Consider the following 26,220-nt stretch of genomic DNA (forward strand, 5'->3'; position numbering starts at 1 on the left):
GCCACATACTTTTGGAGTGCTCAACCATATTTTTAGACTGGCATAGACGGGGCCGATAATGATGCCAGCCATCAATAGTCCCATTATATAACATGAAGAGAGTTCTATGCACATGCATGGCACCTTTTTCAACTGCACACTTTTCACATATCTGGCAGGCAGGTACAAACATTCGGATACACGGTAAACATTGGGCTGTGTTGGACTTGTTTTTGTAGGGAAGTATACTCTTTCTACAACCCACCACCTGCTTTGTTGTCTGGCAACTTTGCAACAAAACCAAACATGGGTGTTTATTGTTTAGCCACCTGTGAAGGTTTTCCCAATACAAATCGGTTAGAAAGAAATGTTGTGTTGCACAGAGCTGCTGTAGAAGGTTTCTAAATGTGACAATTATATAAGGTTATTGTAATCCACGTACATTTTAAAGGACTTGGGAATTTAAAAGGTCTGCACGAAATCCTTGACATACCCCTAGGGACTTTATCAATTAAATAGTAAGGTTTTTAGTACAGCTGTCCATTCAGTGCCATTTGTAGTCTGTCAGCACCATGGACAGCATCACAATGGTGTTGCTTCCTCCTTTGGTCCTTCTGTATTTTTCCTCTGCCTTCAAAATGTTTTTGGATCAGAAATACCTAGGGAAGGAATCAGATCAAGTTTCATATTCTCTGTGTTGTTCTGACAGCGAGTAAAGGAGAAAGGACAGGAAATCACTGACAAAAACTGTTTGAGGTGCTGTTCAGCAGCTGTTTTTGTCACAGTGGAAACGGTATCTTAGCAGCATAGCTTCTTACTTTGCCATATTTTGTGGAACTGCTTGCTTTATATATTAATTCTTTAGTTAGATTTTTAGTCTAGATAATCAGAATTGTGAATTGTTTACAGTTATTAAAAGCTTGCTTTTGATTGCAATTTACCATGTCATCCACTGGGAGAAAATCTACTGAAGCCATGAAGGATAAAACAAAACAGATGTGTTTAGGAAGTTGTAGTGTTACTAAGAGAGTTTACTGAAAGCTGAATTGATTTGAGCACTGGCAGATACAGACATCAGCCCAATTAAAATGATTGCTCAGCCAAAACAGGATTAATCTCAGCATCAGAATGGCAGTATGCACACAATGACAATGCTAACATGTTGATGTTTAGCAGGTATAATGTTTATAATCTTAGGTTAGCATTTTAGCATGCTAACATTTGCTAATTGGTATTAAACAAAAACATAAGGCTGCTGGGGAAATTCTGTAGGTGTTTAGTCATAAACCAAAGTATTTAAATATTGACCGGACGATAATGATACAGGAAAGGTAAAGTGATCACCAAAGTTATGATCATTCATCTGGATGGGGACTAAATGTCTGCACGAAATTTGATTAGCTGTTGAGCTATTTCCATTAAAAACTGCTAATGTCAACCTGCTCGTGGCACTACAGGAACAGTCACGGGATCATCAAAGTCAGCAGGATTTATCCTCTGGGGATCATGAAAGTCTGCACAAAACTTCATGGCAATCCATCCAACAGGTGTTGAGACCATCTGGACCAAAGTAGTGGACTGACAAACCAACATTGCCATCCTTAAAGCTGCGATGCTAGTTTTGCTTAAAGTGCTCACATTATGCTAATTTTCAGGTTCATAATTGTATTTACAGGTTGTGACAGAATATGTTTATGTAGTTTAATTTTCAGAAAACACCATATTTTTGTTGTCCTGCACATTGCTGCAGTGCCTCTTTTCACCCTGTGTGTTGAGCTCTCTGTTTTAGCTACAGAGTAAGACATCTCACTTCTGTACCACCTTTGTTGGGAGTCGCACATGCGCAGTAAGTACTGCTAGCTAGTCAGTTGCAGAGTATGAGGGAGTGCCATGCTAGCAGGTAGGTGAGCATTATAACGTGTGTTACAAAGTGACGCACGTTCGTCACAGAAGTAAAGGCAATAGAGCAGTTTGTGAACAGTGTTTTCTGTTGGAGATGGTAAGTCCCTTTGGGATGGACTTTGGACTTTTTCACTTTGTAAACCTATAATGTGCACAAAAAAGATATATAACACAATAAAGGAAAGGGGAAAGCCAAAAATAATATGAGCACTTTAAAGCAAGCAAAAATAACAAATGCATGTATTTATCTTCATAGTATAGACTTTTTAGGACTTCACCGCTTCATTTCCACCTTTACGTGCTTGATTTTCCAAACAGCTTTCAACACATCATTATAAATGCACAAAGACACACAATGCAGCCAAGGGATTTCTGAGAAACAGCTGTACACGGTTTTACTTTGGTGTATTCTTTTCACATCACCATTGGAGCCAGGACTTGACTGAGCCAATGCTTCACAGCAACTTGCTCTAATTGACATGACCCACTGTTTGCCAGAGGAGGGGGAAAAAACAAAAAAAGAAACGTCACTAAACAAAGGAGATGCATTTGAAATGATGTGTTGTGGAGGCAGAACCAGGTTAGCACGAGCCTGAGAGCAAACGGGTGAAATTATTAAGGAGTAAAACGGGCAGCCAGGATATACTTTCAAGTTTACAGTTTAAGTTACAAAAGGAAAAAGTAACAATAAATGCAAGAAAATAAATAAAGGCATATAGGTAAAGTTAATCAAATGTAATAGAACTGAACATACCTAACACTACCAATCTGACACATTAGGATGCTGACAAACAAGCTAAGTATAATGCAAGGATTGATTGCTGTGAGTTTCTCTCCAAATGAAGCCTCTTACCTAGTAGGTAATTAAGAAGTGAGCAGATGCTGGTATTGAGTGCTTCGAGTGCCTGCGAGAGGCAGTAATTGTTTTTTGCTGATTACATGGCCTTTTGACAGAAAAATGGGTGACTGCAGAATAGTGACCAAAGACTACTGGACTACTGAGAAGACAACAAGCACAGAAGCATATGAAAGAGAGTGGAAAGTTGAGACTATTTATTTACAATGTACATACTGTAACTGCATCCTCAAACTCAGGGTTGTATTTGTGCTAAAAAAAAACAAACAGCTAAAATGGATATTTTTCAAATGACAATGTGAAAACAATATGTAAGGTGTTGCTCGTAGTAATTAACCTACAGCAAATTATCACCTGACTCTGCAGCTCCCCTCATCTTTACAGATCTATTGCAAGTTTCAGTTCATTGTTTAGCTGTCCGGCCCACAACTTTACCGTTTTAGTTCACTATCACTGCTCTCATAGCACCGTTTTCGGCCACAGCAGGCAACTGTTTTCAAATCCACTGTACAATACTGCTCAGCACCAAACAGCAGACAGACACAGTGAGCGACCAGCCACAATGGCTGCCATTTAGCAAAAGTCACAGTCTCACTTTAATGTGTATAGTGCTTTGGCTTTTGTCTCTATTACCACATTCTCTTATTTGTCTTGATTGATCGCTTGATTGGTTAGTCCTCAGTGGATTTTAATGGTTACAATGTGCTTCCTAGGTCATGTTGTCATGAATTAGTCCATTGCTTTTACCAAGTGAAGTCATGATTAATTACAAATGATTTAACATAAATAGTGTTACTCTTTACGTTACTATTCAAAATACTGACCAAAAAACACTATCATAGTATTTTGGCTCAAACAACTCTCGTACATGGAGCTCTTTGTTGACAGTTTGGCTTACTTTTCTTGATTAAAATCGTAAGACCCCCAGTGAGCTTAGCAGAGCCTTCCTCACATGTTAAACCTAGAAAGTAAAGTTGTCCTTGCATATGCAGTGCGAGCCACCATTGTCCTTTTCAAGGACCCTTCAGTCTCTTTACTGGCAATAATCAGCAGGGGAGAGGCTGTGTGGTTTGTTTTTCTTGAATCCTGGCTCCATCTGCTGGTTTTAACCTCAACACTCCTTTCACCATGTGCTGCTCGGGCAACATGAACTAAATCATGAAATCAGAACATAAGTTGATGCCTCATCTCTTACAGTTGTCAATGAGAATTCTACTGGGTACGTCATTATAAATGTGTTGACTGGGAGTAAAAGGTTTGTAGCGAGCACAGAAACCTCCCGCAAATCTCCTCCAGGTCATAAGTTTATCTCTGTGACGTACTTTCAACGTCAACACAACTGCAAGAGCCTTCACTTACATTTAGTAATGCAGGAGATTAAGAGGGATAGCTCAAAGTTAAACAGGGCTGCCCCCGCTTCTTTTATTACAGTTGAACTCCTCCTAGCTGCATTGACTGTTGCCCTGACAACTTTATGTCACCGTGTCAGAGTTACAATATCCCTTTGTCTCAGCTTTGCTCATCTGTTCAGTTAATTACATCTGTGCAGTGGCTCGATGGACGAAAGAAGATTTTGTGTCTTCCTCTGTAGGAAATGTCTTATGTACAGTATATTGTGTAAATTCAAAATTGTACATAACGTCTGCAAAGAGAGGGTGCATTTTGGCTATTTTTTTTAAGGAATTACAGATCCTCCCAGTTTTACATTTTAAGGTTTGGGTCTGAGTAGAGGCTAATGATGTACTAGTAAACAAAAACATAGCACTACAGGATGCGGTGTGTTTATGTTGGTGTGTAATTCTTCGTGACACTCATGTTCATGTTTGTGTACCTGGCAGGGTAAGAGGCCCAGACCGTTTTACTGGAATGCCTATCAGCAGGCAGCTGGCTTGTTAAATACTCTATAGAGATTTGGTTTCGCCAGACATATGGCAGAAATGTGTCTTTGACTCAAAGATGACAACAATAGTTTAAGTTGTTGCCCTTCAAATGAGCAGTCGAGTCATAATAATAAGAAATGTTCCCGTTTTAGGGAACAAAGGTCATTTTTATTCGTGACAGTTACTAAAGCAGCGAATACATTGTCCCGAAATCATTCCAATTCACAAAGTTTTGGAGGGTTTAATGCACAAAGACATGCAGAATCCATAACAAGAATGTTCCCCAGTCTATCAAGTGGCATGGGAGGAGGAATATTCTTGAATCTGGGAGAAGTCAGAGAAGCCACAGTTATGCAGCGAGCTGGGCTCTGGCCTCCGTCTTGCGGCAGATCCTCCCCCTCGTCTGGAAGCTGTTGAGTTCTCTTCCAGATGTGGCCGCCTGATTCTTTTAATGATACACTGTTGCAGACAGAGCATAACAAAAATGGGGGTCAAAAAACTACTAAACTAAAAAACAAAACTCCATGAGAAGCAGGGATGAAAAGGAAGCTTGTTTGTGTACTTTTACTTTTGGGTACAATCTAAAATTAGGACTTCTTCTATTATTGCACAATCGGGAGGATGTCCCAGTTTTGCTCTGAAGCTATTTTCCCTATAAGACAATCTATAAAAAAAAACCTTTTCATAAAGAAATGATTATCTTTGGACCTCAATAAAATGGAGAGATTGATTAGAGATAGGTATTCATATTGAAATGGTTATAATCAGGATAACACACTGGGCCTTTCATGAAGAATAACTGCTACTGAAAGTAGTCTTCAAAAGAGCTACTTTTACATGTTTTCAGCGTAAGCATCCTGTTTGAGTAACATTTAAGTAAAGGAACAACAGCGTAGATCTTTTCCCCGGCATGCTCTCCAAAAACAAAATCAAAAAGTAAAGCAGGAATTTCCTTGATGAGACATCTGGGACTTGCAGGCTGATTTGTTCCCCCCTCTCACATTCACAGTTTGAAAAATGCCAGTTGCTTACACAGCAGGTGTCTTTGACTTGGTCATCCTCCAGAGAGAACAGGTTGCACAGCTGTCTGGCACACACACGCACACACATGTGCACACACAAGCAAGACAAGAGAGAGAAAGAGGCACTTAATGAAAGATAGCAAACAACTCCTTTACTCGGGTGAACTCTGGGTTCCTGTTGGACAGCTCTGGCAGGGAGATGCTCCCGCTGTGTCTTTTGTATGTCCAAGTGGATCAAACAAAAGCTTATTGAGGAATCTCTGGGAACCCCAAGCTGTCGAAAAGGAATGCCCCCTCGTCTTGTGGCTCAGTGCTTCAGTCTTAATCAGTCACCGGAGGGGTTGGTGAGCTGGGGGGCCTCCTGGACCTGGCGGCGGACAGCAACTCACTCACTCATGACCTCACTTGCCTCAATAAAATCTATTAGCAGAACACAGAGGGGAAAAAGGCTGGTCATGATGTGATACAGATGAATCAAACTAATTGGCCCGTTCATGGTCCCACTGTCTAAATCCTTATGTAATCTAGCTCAATCCAGGGAATGGCCGAATATTTAAATGCTGTTCTTTTTTTTTATAAGTTTTTCATAAAAAAAATGTTTAAAGTCTATGATAAATAATAAAACATGAAGAGGCAGAGGTTCTAAAGTTAGTGGAAGTTATTTTTGCCCGGTAGAAATAATGGAAACATAAAGGGTGTGTTTATCGCTATGAGAAGGCGGAGTTTTCTCCCTGGGGTCCTGAGCCAAACTGCTGTTATGTAACTGATACACTGCTTCTCATCCTGATGTGCAGTTACAAAAAGTTTACAGGCAGCGGGTCTGCGTACATGGAGATCATCTCAGCAGTGCGTCTGCAGATCGGTAGCGGAACATTTTAAAGAAAATCGGCCCCTAGAGCTGGTTTTTAGCCAAATCACTGTCTTACAGCCGTAAACCTAATTGAAAACTGACCTTAAACAGACTGCCAAGGACCATTGCTGGTTAATGTTCAACTCGGAAAACTTGGTGTGCCTGAAGAGGAATTTGGAAATGAGACTCTGCCTTTAGATTTTGAAAGCAGCCAGACGGGCGGACATGGGCAGCGGGACAAGCCGAGGGAAGAAAGTTGCACCTGCGTGTGGCAGCGAAGTGAACGTGACCAAAACAACTGGCGGTGTCACTTCACCCAAACAGGACAGCCGTCCATTCAAGCCACTCAAAATCCATGCAATTTTGGGCAACGCGCGCAACCGTGCGCAACCGGACTGCCACAGCGAGGGGCACGACTCTGACTTTTCTCGGGAGGACGATGACATTGATGGAGAGATGGACACAGTGCTTGCGGATTACGAGGAGCGAGGGAGAGCTTCCGTGAAGACAAACCCTCCCAAGAAGACGATCGTCAGATCCAAAACATACGGACTGTGCCATTTTGGTCGGGAGGATGACGAGGACTTCAGCTCAGCTCCTCGGTCCCGAGCCGAGGAGCCACGTGGCTCACATGGTGGATCAAGAGATGTAAACAAGATGAGCAATGATGCTTTCACACGCTCTAAAAAACACACACCGGCGTGCCCCAGTCAGCACAGTGTAAGGACATTTATTTTTCTACTATTTGATCATTATTGTTGGATGATTTCTCTGATTGTTTTTGTAACATGTTATTATAGCATATGTTTTTTTGAATAGCAATAAGTCTGAAGAATTGTTCAGTGCTAAGATGGAAACACATGATATCCCTTCTCTCCTCTGGTTTATGTCAGTCCTCCTCTCAGGGCTTTTTGACAAGAGGGGCTTTATTGGAAGCTGTTCCCACTTCAGAAAAACAATCGTAAGTAGACAGCTCTAATAAATAATGGATTTCCGAGTCAGTGGAGTAGTAAAAGCCGAGCAGAGCCAGATCAAATTAACCTTAAAGGGATCGAACTACCAACCCATTATTCTCAGGGCAGATCAGATTAGTCAGACAGACACAAACATGTGTCTGTTGTTGCAGCTTTGTTCGAGTTGAGTGTGAAAACCGGAAGCACAACTAAGAAAAACATTTCCATAACATGCCTTAAGCACAACTAGGCAGAATATATTTCACACCACTGGTCCTTGATGGCCTTTTAGAGCATCATATTAATTGGAAATTCATCAGTTGATTGATGTTGTGGGTTGATTTATTCAAAAAAATAATACATCTAGTGTGAAATTAACATAAAAATATAAAGTATCAGTAATATTTCCTGTTTTCTTTATTACCATATTGCTGACATGTTTCTCCACTCTCCCCAGGACTTTTGGCAGCTGCCATAGCTCCTCTCTCACCATGCCAATCACCATGTACGATGGGTCAGAAGAAGAGCTGATGGACACTATTGAGAAAGAGTTCAGTTGACCCCCAGCTGAGAGTGCTGCAGCAAAGCTGTTGTCCTTCTCAGCTGTCCTCATGGCACACAGCAGTTTGCAGAGGACATTTTAAAAGAAAAAAAGAAAAAGGGAAGCAGGGTTTCTTTTGACAATTTCCTGTCACTAAGAAAGGCTACATTCACTGTATTTAAGCAGGATTTCCAGGATACTTTTAACATGGTTTGTGTTAAATTTAAACTGCTGTACTCCAAGCCTTCGCATTTACCCAAGTCTTATTTAACTACATGAAGCAGTGTAATCGCAGAGTTAGAACACCAACTTGAACGGGTGCCAGGAGGTTCTCCTCACAGACCAGGTCAGTGAACTGAGAGAAGCCTCCTCAGTTTATCTGCAGTGGTAAGGTGTCACTGTCCCTCCCTCAACGCTGCTGGGCTCCCGCAGAGCACATGCCTACTTATAGTTACCCATTATGTTCTTTACTTTAACTTGTCTGTTAATAGGAAAAGGAGAGAGCGCTGATATTTCTCTGGTTGCTAAAACTGAAATCTAGCAGTAAAGGCACATTCTTGTGGCCATGCTATATGCATAAAATAACATTTTCACCAGCAGTTTTGTGCGTGCAGCGCAGTGTATATGTAGGATATAGTTTTTCCTGAGTGGCAACCCTGCAAAGGTATGAGCTGGGATTCTTTATTTAAGGTTTCCTTCCTGACCACAGTTCCTGCACCTTTCCACCCTTATGAAGAAGGAATGTTTGGCAGCAGACTTTCAGTCAGGCTGTTTGACCCTGCTGCGTTTCAGCCACATTCAAACCTAAAGGCCTGCTGCCACTTAGTGGTGGAACACAGTAGTTGTGTGCATGAACACATACTTGAACACTGATGTGAATACTGTATGTGTCAACAAACTGCATTTGTCACTGTTTTAACGAAAGGTGAATTTCAACCAGAAATGTAGAAGAAGAGTTTTGCAATTTTGTTTTATATTGCAAATAAAAAATGATTATTGCTTTATATTTGATCATGTGTGAAGTTTCTGGGAGAATCGATATGCGTGTGTTGACTTAGTTGGCCAATACTTAAAATACCTGTCTAGTCTAATAATCCACATCAGGCAAAAACAGTTTGATAGGCCATTTAATCATCACAGAACAGTTTGTAAGTGTGTTTTAGCAAGCAGACCGTACAAAATAAAATGTGCATCTCTAAAACAAAATATAACACCTTAAATTATTTTGCACGATATATTTAAAAAATAAAAACGCTACCGCACAGTGTGACTGAGATGGTCACACTGAAGGGACTACAGTACGTAATTAAGAAATTGTATAATACTGCATTGTTTTTGGCACTTGAGACATTCTTTGACCTAATATTTGTGCTTCTTTGAAGACCTGTAGAAAGACATCCTCCTCTGTACTGCCGTCAGTAGTTTGGGAGGCAGGAGAGAAAGCTGACTTCTTAGCATCTCATAGTTTCTTGCATTCTTTGCAATGTAATCCTCACAAATCCTGTTAGAAGAAAAATATGGTAATTTCTCATCTATTTTGGGAAAAAGATTACATAAAGTAAATATAACCCTAAATAGGAGATGACACATCGCAAGGGGTTTATCCTGATGCAATACATTTGATTTATATCATGACTTACAAAGAAATTGTCCTTTTTAACAGCAGATATTTTTCACTTGCAATAACAGGAGAAGCACCAGTGAAACAATATAATAATATCATTAATGATGGCACTAACACAGCTAAATTCAAATTTGTAGCCATCATTAATTAACGTTATTAATTTGCGTTAATAATTAAACTATGTTTGACAAGACAGAATGCTCTATTTTAGCTATACAATTATTTGAATTTTCTTTCTGTGATTGTATATATAAATTATATTTTTAAGATTTGTTAAATATAACCGTGTTTTACCTGAATAGAGAATATGGCTGTGTTTGGAAAACAAGTGCATCATTGCAGTGACCCTGAAAAACAATATGCAAGGTGTGTAAAGGTCCATTGTGCCTGTGTTAATGTGAATTCAGCAGTTAGTATTAGTTTGTTGTGATGATATCAGGCCTGTAAAGTTAGAATAATTTCACGTCTTTTTCAGCTTCTAAAGTGTATCTGTCATACTTACGGTGTCGACAAGGAGGATGTAGTCACAACTTCCACCAAACACAATCACATCAGAGTCTTTGCCTGGGCATGCTGTGTGCCACAACCTTAGACCGGAGAAATTATGCTATTTAAAATGTATCGACAATTTACAGTAACAATCTGTTAAGTTTGCAAATATTCATTAATTGCTACCTAGGTTTATTCTTAAAGGGATGCTCGACTTCTCTCCATTTCTTTGTTTCAACATCAAGCAACCACCCATCACCTGATTGAGAAAAATATGTGAGAACATAAAATGACCAAAAGAACAAGGAGAATAAAAGTGAAGAAGTGGGTACATTTTCTTACTCATTGGTTTGCAGTCTACACTGAGACCTCCAAACAGGAATAAGGTGCCGTCTGATACAGCTGTGAGCGTATGCCACGATCTGCCCACAGGAGTGGTGGACACTGGGATTCTAGAAAACATTTTGCACTATGCTGTCAAAGACAAACCTGGCAACAGATTAGGCCGCTTTAAATATCAATGACAATGTTAGGAATAGAAGTAATTTGGGCACACTTCCCATACGTACATTTCTGACCACGTCCATGATTGAAAGTCTAGGCAGTGAATGTCACTCGTCCTGGTTTCCTGCATTTAAAAAAAGAGGGGCACAAGTTACTAATGGCAGACTTTGTTTTGTGTATCTGATTTGTGTATCTGTGCTTTTAACTTTTTGTTGCCTACTTATGAATATATGAGAAGAACTGAAAACCATGTAGAGCTCCCACCATGACTCTGCCTCCACAAATGTATCCTCTACATCCCATTGTGGCACTGGCGTGGGCGGCCCTGGGGGCTGGAGCACAGCCCTGCACACAACAACTGTCACTGTAAAATCATCTGAGAATTTTGAACTTTTCAAAACTGTGAAACTTCCCTTGTCTCTCATATCACTACTAAGAATCTTTGCATTGCATTCAGTGTATAAAAGCATGAATCACACTGACTCACATTGGTTTGTGGTTCACTCCAACTGGCTTGCATGGGGTCAAATATATGAACCTCGTTGTTCCATCCCCAGAGGACATCCTCCACCTGAAAACAACATTTTAAAATACAATGATTCCTATTTTTATGAAGCAATTTAAGGGTATTCTTGTTCAGTACCAGTGATTTAACAATTGTGTCACCAGATGCTGAAATTTCTCACTTTCCAACCTGACACATTTTAGAATAAAATCTCATTGAAATGCAGGAAAAAATAACAAGAACTCTAAATTACTGAATATGTGTCACTGATGTTGTTTTGAAAATATATTCAATGCCTACGCTGCACTATTGGGATAGCAAACCATGGATGTAGTTGTAGCAAACATCTATGGACACCTATGACAGATTTATAGTCAATAAAAAACATTACCCATGATGCTTCATCCACAATGAAGCTTCTGTTTCTGCTATCGACATTAGTCAGCAGTTTGTGACCATATCCTCCAAAGTAGATGATCCTGGAGAACATTAAACAAAGATGATTACAATTACTATCATGCAAGCGCAGACAAAATACCATTTGGATGTTTAGTTATTACAGCAACAATGATTAAAGAACAAAGCAAAAAATGCTAGCAAGGATATGAAAAATGTAAGATTATGGCTTTTAATTTACTGAGACAAAGAAAGGGGGAATGGAATATATAACATCAACATACAACCACAGTTGGGTACAGGTGCAGGACAAAACAGCAATAAAGGAAAAGGAGAGGCTGTCCGCACACTGAAATGTTCATGCTCCCAAGTTTGTTTTTTTTGTTTTTTATTTTAAACACTTTATTTGTACTTTTCCAATTATCACATAAAATAATAATATATAATAATTATTATTATAATAATAATCATATTCTCTATTTTACAAATAACCATAGAAAAACAATCCCAACAAGAGAAAGACAAAGACAGACCAAACTCAAAATCAACCTGACAGACTTGTCACAGACAACAGACGGACAAAAAAAAAAAATAATATGTACACCTAACATTCCTTATTACAGGACTGACGAAGGGCAGGTGTAAACATTCAGAGTTCCAGTTCCAGACCAGGTAAATTGTTCACATAAGTTATCAGAGGGTCCCAGGTTTTGTAGACTCTGTTGATGGAACAGTTGAGGGTACATCTGATCTTTTCCAGCTTAACATTCTGCATAATGTCCCTAATCCAGTGGTGGTGTGATGGAGGAGTACTCCCAAGTTTTTTTAGTGCAACGTTTTGACCTGCAAGGTCTTCGTCAGACAAACTCTTGAAAATATCAGTGTGCAGACAGCCTCTTTTTTTCTTATATCAAAAATAAATCCACACATGGAAACAATCAGTATGCAACTGAAGAAAAAAACATGGAGAAAGGATACGGAAGCCAAATTTATAGCACACAACTACCCATTCCCATAAAGTCAGTGTCCAACCCTCAAAAAATGTTTCCAGTAATAATGAAGCAGTAGTTTATAAAGTTACAACCACAACTTGCCCAGCAGTGCATTATGCAGTCATACAGTCCTGGAAATAGAAGTCAGTAAAAATTCAAATTTTCATTGTGCTTACTGTCCATTGTATACCCAGCAGGACAGTTTGTCTCGAGGTGAAGGAGCAAAACCGGTCTCATGTATGATCTTCCTCCACGTGTATTTACCGTCTGTCAGGTTGACACAATAGATCTGTTTGAAGTCAAACACTGATCACTTCTTCATGTCAACATTGCTCAGTCTAAGCTGTGACCTTTGGGTGTGTTCACACTGATTTATTGCGTCAGTGTACTCACACCCTACAGGATATTTTACACATGCTTCGGTGTTCATAGTTATTATTTAATCACAGAAAAAACAATTTAAAAAGCATGTAGTTTATGCAAAGTAAACCATAATTAAGGTGTCATGAGCTGTGTGGAGCATCAGTTATCAGCCTCACCTGATTGGTCTGTCCATTGTCATTACAACCTCCAAATATGTACAAGTGTCCATTCAGAGAGCAGCCACAGGTCCCGGACATAGAGGGAGGGACTTCCCCTGACATGTGAAACACTTCCCTTCAAAAACAGAGTGTGGATAAACTACTCACATTCGCTTATTTAATGACACTTTTTTTACAATGCCAATTATTCAGCAGAAAGCTTCTGGCAAGTGCTTGTCATTCTTAACATAGGACAAATGTGACATGACTGGGCTGTGTCAGAACTAGTAGGGAAATCACCAGAAAGCTGTCAAAACAAAGTAATTTGTCATTTTCCTTTTCTTTGTTTTGACCACAAACAAAGTTGGAAGTTTTTAATATTCTTACCATACACCTCGTTCTAAGTCATACACCCAGATTTCATCATTGGGAAGGAACACTTCATTGTCAGCAATTGACTGTAGAGAATACAAAATGTCTATTATTATTATATTTTTTTTAAAGTGTAGTAGCGTAAGTCTGTCATAGCTACAGAAATATAGCCTGTCAATACAAAAGAAAATAATTATGACCAATGCAAAAGCATGTAAGTAAAATTCTGAAAATGTACTCTAAACCACATCAGCATGCTAACTGATGGTTTGCTCAGTTTTGTTTATTTACTTGTACATAGCCTGTATGTTTTGTAGTGTGTGTATATGTGTATTGCACAAACGTGGTGGAGGAAGTAGTCAGATATTTTAATCAAGTAAAAGTAGTAACACCACCTTGGAAAAAATACTCTGTGACAAGTAAAAGTTCTACATTTAAAATGTTAGAGTACAAGTACAGAAGTATTATCTGCATTGTACATTAAGTATCAAAAGTAAAAGTACTTGTTATGCACAATGACCCGGGCCATTTCATTATATTTATTCCATTACAGTATTATTATTGACATATTATCAATAATGCACCAACAAGCAGCATCTTGTAGTGTTATCTGTAACCATGGATCATCAAGCTGATCATATGTTTTCAGTAACATTTTAATCAGAAAGTAAAAAAAAAAACATAAATGTAGTGGAGTAAAAAGGGCAATATTTTCATCTGAAAAGTTAGTGTAGAGTAGTACTTTAAGATTACTTTAGCCAGTAAACTTGAGTAAATAAGTACTTATTTCCCTTACATATATGACGCAGAAATTGGCATTGAGCAAGCTGGTTAAACAGCACGTAAAACAGCTGTTTTGGTCATGTGTGTTAGTTTGTTTTTCTCACCATGTAACCTCCCCACACATACAGCAGGGTTTCCTCCACCACAGCCGTGTGTCCGCTCCTCTCCCGGGCCACCAGCTCCGAGCAGTGCCTCTCAAATGCGGAATCCATGACTGGCTGCTATTAATAAAAAGAGAGTGAAAGAATATGCCTTTGAGCCTAAAATAATTACAAAAAATCTACACCTAAATTCTTAGCTGCAGTTTTAATAGTAAGGAAAGTAACATAAAACAGAGTAGAGCTGACACAATAGGCTACAGGCTTTCATGTCCCTGATGTTGTAATCGTTTTAAACATAAACATTACTGAAGTATGGTATATTTGTACAAAATTGGAAGCCTGCGTAACATATCCAGAGGGCTAGCTAATGTTAGTAGCAGATACAGCCACTAACAAACGGTGTCCACAATACAGTAATATGTTGGAACATTTTTTTTCCACAAAAACAATTATAAACATACTTGAGTGCTGCAGTACGCTTTTAGATGAGGTATAGTTGTTTTCTCATGTTGTGAACGCCACAACAGCAGAAGAGATCGTCGTTCCACTCCGTAAGGTGTCAAAACCATATGTCAAAACAGCTTTAAAAAAACGACTTCCGGCCTTTTTTTGCTTGTCAAAATAAGAGCTTTCTGCCAGGGCCCCCGAGTTTAGTAGCAATTGTGGATACAGTGCTATTCGTTCTCTGATGTTGAGTTACACTGAGGTTTAGTCAAAGAGGGTGTCTTTTCTCGTGCTTACTTTGGTGTTCAAATCCTACCCGTACCAATATAACCCATGGCATTATTGTTTATCTGCAGATGGGATACAGTTTCCAGAAGAAAATGTTAAAACGGCAAAAGAAAATTGCAACATTCCAAGTGAAATAACATGGTAGTTATTCAGTTCCCCCAATAAATGTAACATTATAGTGTGATTCCTTTAATGCCAACTAAATGTTCCAGTCACTGTAACAGGATGGTATGGTCAATACTGTCGAATGCAGCACTAAGATCTAATAAGACAAGTATGGAGACAAGTCCTTTGTCAGCAGCAGTTAGAAGGTCGTTAGTAATTTTCACCAGTGCCGTCTCTGTGCTATGATGCATTCTAAATCCTGACTGAAAGTCTTCAAATAGACTATTTCTATGTAGAAAGTCACACAATTGATTTGCGACTACCTTCTCAAGGATTTTGGAGAGAAAGGGAAGGTTAGATATAGGTCTATAGTTGGCTAAGACCTCAGGATCGAGGGTGGGTTTTTTCAGAAGAGGTTTTATCACAGCTACTTTAAATGACTGCGGTACATGACCTGTTAATAAAGACATGTTGATCGTATCTAGTGGTGTGGTGTTAACCACGGGTAGTGCTTCTTTAAGTAGCCTCGTTGGAATGGGGTCTAAGAGACAGGTAGATGGCTTAGCTGAAGAGACCTTTAACATTAATTGTTGAAGGTCTATAGGATAAAAGCAGTCTAAGTATGTATCAGGTCTTATCGTTCTCTCCAGCCCTCCTGCGCCCAACGGTGAGCCGTTAGAAGCTGTGGGCAAAAGGTGATGAATTTCATCTCTAATTGTTATAATTTTATTATTAAAGAAGGTCATGAAGTCATCACTACTCAGAGCTATAGGAATAGATGGCTCAATAGAGCTGTGACTATCTGTCAGTCTGGCTACAGTGCTGAAAAGAAACTTTGGGTTGTTCTTATTTTCTTCTATTAGTGTTGAGTAATAGTCTGATCTGGCATTTCTGAGGGCCCTCCTATAATTTTTCAGACTATCTTGCCAATCTACACGAGATTCTTCCAGTTTGGAGGAATGCCATTTACTTTCAAGTTTTTGTGAGATTTGTTTTAATTTACGAGTTTGGTTATACCAGTTATACGAAGGTGCTAGTTTCCTTTGCTTCATCATCTTCTTTTTGATAGGAGCAACCAAGTCTAAAGTAGTCCGTAGGCAGGCCGTTGCAGTGTCTACAAAATTATCAATTTGGGAGGGACTAAAGCCAGCATAAAGGTCCTCTGTTATATTAAGGCATGACATCGAGTTAAATGCTGTTGGAATATCTTCCTTAAATTTAGCTATAGCATTGTCAGATAGGCATCTAGTGTAGAAACTTTTATTTAATTTCGTATAGTCTGGTAGTAAGAATTCGAAAGTTATTAAAAAATGGTCTGATAATAAAGGATTCTGCGGAAATACTATTAAATCTTCAATTTTGATGCCATATTCTTGTTAAGTTCCGGGAAGTTGAGGACCCAAAGGCAGAGAGCAGGCAGGAGAAAGTTGAAGTTGAGGATTTATTAAACCAAAACCCAAAAAAAAACAGAACAAGGGACTCCAGAGAATAGCTGACACGGAGAAACACGACCAGAACACAAACACACATACACATACAATGATCTGACACAGGACAAGGGGAACACAAAGACTAAATACAGAGGGTAACGAGGTAACAAGAGGCAGGTGACACAAGGGCTGGGAAACAGGTGGAAAACATCAGGCAATCACAAGAGCGGGAAAACACAGAGTAAAACAAGACAAGACAAGACAAGACAGAGAACAGACTATCAAAATAAAACAGGAAACAGAACATAAAACAAGACCAATAATCACACAACAGAAGGAAACAAGACATGACAGAAAACCAGGCTACAAAAATGACAAGAAAACAGACTACAATAAGACAAGACAAAACACCAAAACCATAACAATTCTAGCACAAGGTCGAGGGTGTGGTTAAAGCAGTGCGTAGCCTCATGCACGCTCTGACTGAAACCAATTGAATCTAGCAGTGAATTGAAAGCAGTACTAAGGCTATTGCTGTCAACGTCCACATGGATATTAAAATCACCTACAATGAGTATTTTGTCTGATTGAAGGACTACACATGATAAAAACTCAGAAAATTCAGATAAAAATTCTGAATACGGACCTGGTGCTCGGTAAACAACAACAAATATAATTGGCTGTACTGTTTTCCATGTTGGGTGTTGAAGATTAAGAACAAGGCTTTCAAACGAGTTTTAATTTAGTTTAGGTTTAGGATTAATTAACAGGCTTGAGTCAAATATGGCTGCAACTCCCCCTCCTCGGCCTGAGCCTCGTGGAATTTGAGTATTATTATGACTGGGAGGAGTGGCTTCATTTAGACTAACATATTCATAACATACATACAGTACTTTACTATACAGTACTACATTATTTTTGTTTCATGGAGTGAATGTATGTTTGCCACTGCAGCATTGTTTAACAGAGCACATTTGTAGCTTAGAGGACAGCATAAGTACTACAGTATCTGAATCCATGCATATTCTATGCTGGTCCAACTCCTGTGTTTGTGCTGTCCATGAATGTTTTTCTGCCTCTCTTCATCTCTTCACTGTGTATATTATGTAAATCTAAATAAAAAAAAAAACTAATAAAATACAGGATGGAGGCTCAAACTTCAACATGATTTAAGACGGTCATGACATTAGTCTCAATCATATAGGCTACATACATTTCTGACCACGTACATGTTTCAAGGTCTAGGCAGTGAATGTCATGTTTTCCTGCATTTAAAAAAAGAGCAGCACAGCAGACTTTGATTGGTGTTTTTGTGAATTTGACTCACAGATGTGTGCAGAAATATGAGAAGAACTGAAAAGCTCTCACTATGACTCTGCCTCCACAAATGTCCTCCACAACCAAGTGTTGCACTGGCATGGGCGGCCTGTGGGCAGGAGCACAGCCCTGCATACAGAAACTGTATTTCATAATGGTGGGGTGGCTAACATGAGACAAAGATCCCGAACTAATAATGCAGGACTCCCCCGTTGTTGATATTATTTATTTGAAAGGAGTATTTTGTTTGATCATACACCTGTAATCATGCAAACTTCTCTTGTGTTGGATCACGCTGAATCCTGTACAATGTAAACTTTTTACTTTAAACTACTTATTATTCCAAACAAAGTACAACTTTGTCTGAAAAATAATGAAAATAATCAGAAACAGAAAGAAAAAATAAATGTAACGGGAAAACAATAGTTTATATTCTTTCTTTTTACCTGAAGCCGCTATATTTATTATTTATTTATTATTTCTGTTTTGTTGTTTGACCAGATTTTTGCTTGCTTTTCAATCTGTATTTTGCAGTAGGCTATCGGTTTGTCTTAAGTAAGACAAGCAGGGTTTCCTCCACCACAGCCGTATTCCTGCACCTCTGAGGGAGCAACAGCTCCGAGCAGTGCCTCTCAAATGCAGAATCCATGCCTGGTAGCTGTAAATGTAAAGGAAGGATGTGTTTTTATGCGAGACATTATAAAAATCACTCACAGAATTCCATCTCTAAACACACTATTTTTAGTTCAGCTAGAAGGTTCACACATTTTACTAGAATAGAGGGCAAGAGGCAAGTAGAAAATATGCCACAGCATTTGCCAGAAGTTGAAAAAAAAACTTGTAAACAACCTACAGCACCAGAGGGCAACAGAGTAGCAGGTTAAAAAAACAACATTATTATGAATCCTCAATAATAAAACAAAGTTGTAAATACATTTTTTTTTTTTAAATAGAAGCTCTGTAAATACTCAAGCTACAATACAATTACATTTTGATGTTGTTAAACCCATAACATCATGTAGCCTACATGTGACATAAACAGACAAACTGCAGAATGCAGCTTCCTTTTTTTTAATAGAGCTTTATTAAAGTTTACCTGTGTCAAAACAACCAGAAAAAAATTACAACTTCCGGTCTTATCAAAATAAAATCCCCATCAGATGCCACTGTGCTTTAAATTATCAATGCAATTCTTATCCAATACGCTAAGTTATAATAATAATAATAATAATAATAATAATAATAATAATAATAATAATAATAATAATAATAAAACATGTTGTTCATTCAAAACTTTTAACCGAGGGAGGATTTTTGTTAAATATATTTTTTATCTTCATTGAAAGCAAAATGCAGTCAGATACATGCTTTTCTAATGATAAAACGGTAAAACTAGTGCTAGTGAATTAGATTATAACAACACCCAAAGGTAAAAGGATAATACAGGTTGAAAGCTCCGTAGTAAAAAAAAGATATAACATGTAGGAGCAGAGTTGAAAAATTGTACATTCAAGTGATTTAAGATTTTAAAAAAATGTATACGTTTTCTGGGGGTCTGTGAGGAGTGCGTGTATGATTATTCAGCGGAAGTGATGACACATGCGGAAGAGGACATGTATTTAGCGCCAAATCTTGAGTTGGACTGTAACAGCCATGGATGTTGCTCGCAAAATAAAGACAAAAGTGTCCGCTGGATTCAAAATGCGGGGACTTATACTACGACCGTATGTATTTTAATAATAGTTAAACGTTGTTATAATGTTTTTTTTGCAAATGTAACGTTATTGCCATTCGTGCAGCAGGAGAACTAACACCATGTCACTTTAAAGGCAGCGATAGTCTGGACGCGGTACAGGAAATAGTAACACGGTGCAGGCTGTGTTTTTGTGTAGATTTTCATGTTTTCTTAATTGTTTGGTAGTCCACTGAAGCCTGGAGGTACCTTGTGGTACCTTTAATCGCTCAACATTAATCTTGCACTCTTAGTTGAAGAGGAATTACTGCAGGCATTTAAACTAACTATATCCAATTCCAGCACTTTAACTTCAACTGAATCATCCGCTGGTTGGGATCATACACATTCTTTCAGATTGCATTTTCGGTTTGCCACAAAACATACCTCTCTATAATGCACAGTCTCTGCCCTACCATCAAGTATTTTTGTCTATACTTTGCCTAATAACCTTGGTGAATATGGAGAAGTTTATCTTTTCTAGCAAAAGTAATAGTGGGATACACGTTCCTTTTGGTCTGCCACAAAATGTATCCCCTCTCTATAATGCACAGATGCTGACCTGCCATCAAGTATTTTATTTTCTATATACTTCAGATCATGCCTAATACCCTTGGTGAATGTGGAGACATTTGTAGTTAGTTCCTAGCAAAAGTCATAGATAGGGATACACATGCTTGCCCTACTATCAAGTTTTTAATTTAGTGTGTTCTTCAGATCATGCCTAATCACCTTCTCGCTGTGTGTGTGCGTGTGCGCGTGCGTGCGTGCGTGTGTGTGTGTAACAGCGCTTACTCTTGAATTGTGTAAGTTAGAGCCCTGATTAACCTTAACTGCATTCATTAAATAGGCTACACTTTAACTGACACTTCAACTCCTTTCATGCTCATACTTATGGTGACACTTCAAATCCTTACGTGCTCCAGCTTAAATTTGAACTGTTGTATAATATATAACAAGCAAACAATTGGCATTTTAAAACATTTAAGGCTGTTAATATTATTTCTAAAGCCACATTTTCTCATATCAGCAGTCAAAGGGGAAGAAACAATAACAACATATGTATGTTTCCTTGTTTTGTGCTCCAGTGACGCCAGCAGATACCTTGTGGAGGCCCTGGAGTCTGTCAATGCCTCTGAACTGGATGATATTATTGAAAAGGTCCTGGATGCAGTTGAAAAGCAACCATGTAAGTACAGTCCTATGTGTCTCTACAGATCACAGTGTGTTTCGTGCACAATCTGCTGAATGCACTACTTACTGTGTTTCTGTGTATTCCTAAAGCGTGCTTGCAGGTTGTGACCACAGTTTGTGTTTTCTAACAGTGTCCAGTAGTATGATAGAGCTGTCTGTGGTGGAGATTGCTGTTCAGGATTGCACTCAGTCTTGTGATGAAACCATGTAAGTGTTTTTCCTATTTATTTGATCGATCAATAATGCAACATTTTCACTACAAACTACATTTTGCGAGGTTGTATAGTTTTAGCTAAAAGTTGTTTACCTCTCTTCCAGAGATAATGTTTTCAACATCATTGGAGCTTTTGATGTGCCCAGATACATTTACAGTGTGGAGCGGAAGAAATTTGTACCGTGAGTAAAGGGACAGTTTCTTTCTCGTTTGTTTTAAAATAAACCCAGAATTATTTCAATTAGAAATGCTAATTCTTTGCTGCTGGTGTTAGACCAAGTGTATACACTTACATGTACTGCAGACAAAGTTTTTAAAAGTTGTCATTTTGACTTTTTTATCCAGCATTAGTATGACGAGCCATTCAGCACCCAGTCTGTGTGGTTTGGCCAAAGACAAAGCTGAACTGTTTAGGGAGCGCTACACCATCTTACAACAGGTGAGTGAGCACAGTTCATTACCAAATTTACAGACTGGCGAACTGACCCACTCTCTTTACCGCTATGCCCATTATGTGTACCTTGCATCATGTTGTATTTATACAGACATATTTTTTGTAGCGTATACATCGGCACCAGCTCTTCACCCCACCTGCAATAGGCGCTGCTGTTGAAGAAGGTCAAAACAAATTTCAGGTAACGTATCTTAAAACATGAATTTAAATTAAACTTATCTTACTGTTTTGCATTTGGCTAACAGATTTTTTGTTTGTATGTTGTTTGTGATTTGTCTTTTCTAGCTCAAGACAATTGAAGCACTGCTTGGTAGCACATCTAAACTGGGAGAGGTGATTGTACTAGGGATGGTCACACAAATGAAAGAGGTAAGTTCATGATGAAGAGTTCTTTCCTGTCTGTTTTTCAGTACAATGTATATTTCTAGTTTCTGAAACATTTCTTATTTTTTAAGGGTAAATTTTTCCTGGAGGACCCAAGTGGAACAGTACAGCTTGACATGTCCAAAGCAATATCCTTTCATATATTTGTTGGAGCGGCTCAAAAAAAAAACTTTATATTATACAACCGTGTTGCTTTTAAAGTCGATTCCTTAACTAGATTCTCACCAGTTTCATAATGGCCTGTACACAGAGTCCTGCTTTGTACTGGCAGAGGGTAAGATAACACCTACTACTACAACTGCAGTAAAGCAAATTTAAAAAAGATGCAATAAGACTTTTATTTAATTTATTCCACCTTTATTTTTTACAGGCAAGTCATTAAGAACAAGTTTGTATTTGCAATGGTGGCCTGACAAGCAAGAAAAGCCACTTAGCAGAAGGGAAGGAGGACTAGGAGATAAAATACATTAGACATGCATACAGTTTAAAATGACATACAATTTGATGTAACAACTAAAATGGGCAATAAAAACACAGACAGCAGTCAACAAGTATAACAAGAGAAGTGCACAGGTACATGGGTGGATAAGAAATAATTGATATATTTATTAAAGTATTTTTATTTATTAAGGTTGGTATGAGGACTCGGTTTTCCACGTTAATGGCTTCGGCTTTCCACCAACAGAGCCGTCATCAGGCACAAGGTCAGTATTGAGTCTCCAATTACAATATTATGAATTCATTTAAAAATGATGTATTTCAGCTCGAAGTTTAGCATTAGGTTACCTTTTACAGGATACTTAACTCTTGTAGAAATTGTTTCGTTTATAAAGGACACAGCTTCATGTAAAAGAACGGTGAGTCACTGACGATCCTTGCTTTATTGCCAGGGCATACTACGGCAATCTCAACTTCTTTGGTGGTCCATCCACCACTTCGGTGAAGGCTTCAGCCAAGCTGAAGCAGCTGGAAGAGGAGAATGAGGACGCCATGTTTGTAATTGTTTCTGATGTGTGGCTGGATAGCGTTGAAGTGATGGAAAAGCTCAACATCATGTTCTCAGGTCTGGTATTGCACCATAGTTTTAGACTTTGCAGGTCAAGTATTGGCACTTTATGAGACACCGATCACATTTAGCTTCACTTTGTTTTTTCCTACAGGCTATGCTTCAATGCCCCCCACCTGTTTCATTTTGTGTGGAAACTTCTCTTCTGCCCCATATGGAAAAACCCAGATCAAATCACTCAAAGGTGAGACTTTTGGGTCCTCATCACTCATAACATACTGTAGATTTTGAGATGAGATGTGTAATAAAGGGATAAATGGACAGCATTTCAAAAATCTAACTAATTTTTCTCTTTTCAGAGTCATTGAAGGCTCTTGCTGATGCTATATGTGCATACCCCAGCATTCACAACAGGTAGGATCATATAGCGTTGTTACTCTAGTCTGCTCTGGTTTATTCTAAAAGCTTCCCTGTGGTTTGGACCTCTAGTAGTGCTATGGAGCTGTTTTTCTATGAGTGGGTTTATCTTGTGCATGAGGATGTACATGCACACGGGTGTCCCGATACATATTACTGTCCATGGTTTCACACTATTCCACTGATCTAAGTGTGACAGTAAAATGCCAAGATATGCTGCAATGCGCCACCAAACTGCAAGCTAGTTAACATGGATGTAAACAATTCTGGATTTAAATGTAAACTTAATAAATCAGCTATTCAAATGTTTTATAAAGAAGGAAATGCAATCCATGTGTTTGTTAAAGCTCAAGGATACACACATTGCATTTGGTGAGTAACAATGAATGTTATCACAAGTTTTGTTTGTTTATAAGAAAACTCCACGGGGCACCTTAAATTAGTTTCAATATGGTTGACTTAAATGTATTCTCTCTTATCCTGCAGTTGTCGCTTTGTGTTTGTTCCTGGCCCTGAAGACCCTGGTCCAGGCACGATCCTGCCACGGTAAACATTAAGAAGCATCTGTTTTTTGACATAATTATGTGAGTTTTGTTCGGTGACAAATGTGGATAAATATGTTTTTCTTAGGCCTCCTTTGGCAGATCACATCACGGAGGAGTTCCGACAGAGGGTGCCATTTTCAGTGTTCACTACTAACCCATGCAGGTAAAACATATAAGGCTTTTTTTTATGTCAAAATATTTATTATGGTTCTGTTGTAAACAAGATTGATTTGTAAGCCTTTTGAGAAATTTGTGACTGGAGTCATGACATTGTCTTGACATAGTACTTCTGTTCTAGAAACTAAAAGTGAACTGCTTTGTTTTCCTGTCAGGATCCAATACTGCAGCCAAGAGATCGTCGTCATCAGGGAAGACCTGGTCAACAAGATGTGCAGGAACTGTGTCCGGTTGCCCAGTAACAATCTTGACATTCCAAACCATGTGAGTTTCAGCTTCTCTGAACAAACCTTCATGCCGAGTGAAGGTCCTCTCATCAAACAGTTGTGTTGTCAGAGGTATTACTTGCCTTTGTACATAGTATTTCAAGTTTTGTCATCCTTTCTAAGTGCTCCTTAAAGGGATATTTCACCGTTGGAAAGAGGAATATATCTTTAAATTGGGTCACTTATGTAGTAGAAATGTGATTTTTTTTTTTTTTTTTTTAGAAATTGGTGGTTTCTAGGCCGAGAAAAGCCAGAAAATGTGTTTTTGGCTTGTGTGGATGAAAGGCACCAAATCCCAGAATGCACTTGCTTCGCTGCTTTAGCGTCTACTCCCAAGCCACACCTACAGTTTACAGACAGACAGTGAGACGCTCAACTCAACTCAAGTGTGTTTTATTGTCATTTCAACCATATACACGAAACAACGTTTCACTGTGGCTCAAGTGAGATGACGCAAAAATCGTTGTTCTACAGTCATTAAAAAATACTACCGTGTTTCTACTGATACAAAGTTTAATGCTAAATCGGTGAAGTATCCCTATAAGGATAAGGAATTGTTGCTGCAAAGATGTTGGTAAACTATCTCTGGTCTGGTAAATGTCTGGTCTCATTTCTAACAAAACACAATGTGAAATGTCCTTTTATTTTTGTAAATAAATGACCTTGTCATTTTCATCCTCCTCTCCGCAGTTTGTTAAGACTATTTTATCCCAGGGTCACTTGACTCCACTGCCTCTGTATGTCAGTCCTGTTTTCTGGGCGTACGACTACTCCCTGCGTGTTTACCCAGTCCCTGATGTCATCGTTTTTGCAGACAAATACGACCCATTCAGCATCAAAAACACAGACTGCCTCTGTGTCAACCCGGTAAGAAACAGAAACCCCAGTGAGGGATCTTCAAATAATCTATTGGCAAAAATGATAACAGTGTTTGTTTTTTTTAAGTTGCGGTATATCATGGTCTTGTCTCAATATGGACTCATGTTGTATTTGTCACTTTTTTTTCTACAGGGTTCATTCCCAAGAAGTGGCTTCACATTCAAAGTGTACTACCCATCCAGCAGAACTGTTGAGGACAGGTAGGATGTGTTCTGGGGAGGTTTCACTTTTCTCTCCCCATCATTCACTACAGATCACAGATCACTACAACTTTAATTTCAACCATCACTAATGCTCATACTAATCGGTTGTGTTCTTGTGTGTTCGCAGCAAACTTCAAGGATTGTAAAGGAAATTACGGATTTAGAAATGTTTCCATTGTTTTGTACATTGCTTGTGTATAATACTGTAAGCTTAAAATGGATTGGTAATCAAATCGCTGTAGTGTTTTATTTTGTATGTATCGTATGTATGTTCTGTCATGAATAATAAAGGTTTTATTCTTGGTACTGAACATCCTGACTTCTTAGTGCATGCACAATGATCAGACCTACTTTGAGCAATCTCAGAAACTGTAGTCTACCTTGCATGTCTTCAAAGTTAGTTTTGGAATTAAATTTCAGTCATAATAGAGTGCCAAATTAGGATTTTTATTCATATTTGCAAGCAGTGGACTGTTGATGTATTTAAACTGTTAATGAAAAGGGCAAAGTAAAGACTTTTACTTTGAAAATTGACTGTAGTTGTTTTATATGAGAATTGACAACCTAGGAGGTGTTAAAATAAATAGGTATTTAACCACCCCGGCTGAGCTGATGGTGTACTTCCTTAATATAATACATCCATGTGTACTCTGCTTACGTATGCCAACCTTTTTTTTTCCTACTTTATTGAAAAACTACATTAAAATATACATTTCAGAGACTCAAAATAATAATCCAGAGAAACAATAATATGACTTTAAAATGAATACAAATAGTGTTAATAACAAAAACAAAGTATATAGAGGGGGATGAATAAACAATAATATAAAATGACAAACGAAATACATTATTCCTATAAAAGTTCACCGTACAGTATAACTGTTTTGTTACTTTT

General features: G+C 38.4%; 3 protein-coding genes across 4 annotated transcripts; 2 read left to right on the forward strand and 1 right to left on the reverse strand.

Moving 5' to 3' along the window:
- The first annotated feature begins 6,384 nt into the window (after window positions 1–6,384).
- LOC144535364 (uncharacterized) lies at window positions 6,385–8,989 on the forward strand. The gene is made up of 3 exons (XM_078277792.1): window positions 6,385–7,209; window positions 7,383–7,450; window positions 7,900–8,989. The coding sequence occupies exons 1-3, from the start codon at window positions 6,715–6,717 to the stop codon at window positions 8,000–8,002; spliced, it is 666 nt and encodes a 221-aa protein (XP_078133918.1). The 5' UTR covers window positions 6,385–6,714; the 3' UTR covers window positions 8,003–8,989.
- Window positions 8,990–9,092: 103 nt separating this feature from the next.
- Window positions 9,093–14,857, reverse strand: LOC144535363 (kelch domain-containing protein 1). 2 transcript variants are annotated; one of them, XM_078277791.1, is made up of 14 exons: window positions 14,732–14,857; window positions 14,274–14,387; window positions 13,402–13,472; window positions 13,033–13,150; window positions 12,670–12,782; window positions 11,497–11,584; window positions 11,088–11,171; window positions 10,865–10,945; window positions 10,666–10,724; window positions 10,439–10,548; window positions 10,283–10,355; window positions 10,110–10,194; window positions 9,902–9,954; window positions 9,093–9,484 (listed from the first exon to the last, which is right to left on the reverse strand). In XM_078277791.1, exons 1-14 carry the CDS (start codon window positions 14,837–14,839, stop codon window positions 9,343–9,345), a joined length of 1,299 nt encoding a protein of 432 aa, XP_078133917.1. In that variant the 5' UTR covers window positions 14,840–14,857; the 3' UTR covers window positions 9,093–9,342. The 2 variants fall into 2 exon arrangements, with proteins under 2 accessions (XP_078133917.1, XP_078133916.1); XM_078277790.1 differs by having other exon boundaries at window positions 14,274–14,390.
- Window positions 14,858–19,466: 4,609 nt separating this feature from the next.
- Window positions 19,467–25,631, forward strand: pole2 (polymerase (DNA directed), epsilon 2). Its single transcript, XM_078278045.1, has 19 exons — window positions 19,467–19,578; window positions 20,675–20,775; window positions 20,912–20,987; window positions 21,099–21,176; window positions 21,340–21,433; window positions 21,555–21,629; window positions 21,734–21,817; window positions 21,904–21,960; window positions 22,058–22,106; window positions 22,464–22,536; window positions 22,723–22,895; window positions 22,993–23,082; window positions 23,198–23,252; window positions 23,742–23,801; window positions 23,886–23,963; window positions 24,133–24,241; window positions 24,934–25,110; window positions 25,255–25,322; window positions 25,453–25,631. Exons 1-19 carry the CDS (start codon window positions 19,508–19,510, stop codon window positions 25,469–25,471), a joined length of 1,587 nt encoding a protein of 528 aa, XP_078134171.1. The 5' UTR covers window positions 19,467–19,507; the 3' UTR covers window positions 25,472–25,631.
- The last annotated feature ends 589 nt before the right edge of the window (window positions 25,632–26,220 follow it).

The sequence above is a fragment of the Sander vitreus genome, chromosome 20 (assembly GCF_031162955.1).
Source record: "Sander vitreus isolate 19-12246 chromosome 20, sanVit1, whole genome shotgun sequence".
NCBI lineage: Eukaryota > Metazoa > Chordata > Actinopteri > Perciformes > Percidae > Sander > Sander vitreus.

Bases quoted from the DNA above. Each gene is read 5' to 3' on its own strand.
- LOC144535364 (XM_078277792.1), top strand. From the start codon at position 6,715: ATGGGCAGCGGGACAAGCCGAGGGAAGAAAGTTGCACCTGCGTGTGGC. The intron at 7,210-7,382 runs GTAAGGACATTT...GGTTTATGTCAG, and splicing joins CGTGCCCCAGTCAGCACAGT to TCCTCCTCTCAGGGCTTTTT. The intron at 7,451-7,899 runs GTAAGTAGACAG...CACTCTCCCCAG, and splicing joins CCCACTTCAGAAAAACAATC to GACTTTTGGCAGCTGCCATA.
- LOC144535363 (XM_078277790.1), bottom strand. From the start codon at position 14,839: ATGGTTTTGACACCTTACGGAGTGGAACGACGATCTCTTCTGCTGTTG. The intron at 13,473-14,273 runs GTGAGAAAAACA...TATTCTCTACAG, and splicing joins ATGTGTGGGGAGGTTACATG to TCAATTGCTGACAATGAAGT. The intron at 10,549-10,665 runs GTACGTATGGGA...AATGTTTTCTAG, and splicing joins TCATGGACGTGGTCAGAAAT to AATCCCAGTGTCCACCACTC.
- pole2 (XM_078278045.1), top strand. From the start codon at position 19,508: ATGGATGTTGCTCGCAAAATAAAGACAAAAGTGTCCGCTGGATTCAAA. The intron at 22,537-22,722 runs GTCAGTATTGAG...CTTTATTGCCAG, and splicing joins GAGCCGTCATCAGGCACAAG to GGCATACTACGGCAATCTCA. The intron at 23,802-23,885 runs GTAAACATTAAG...TGTTTTTCTTAG, and splicing joins CCAGGCACGATCCTGCCACG to GCCTCCTTTGGCAGATCACA.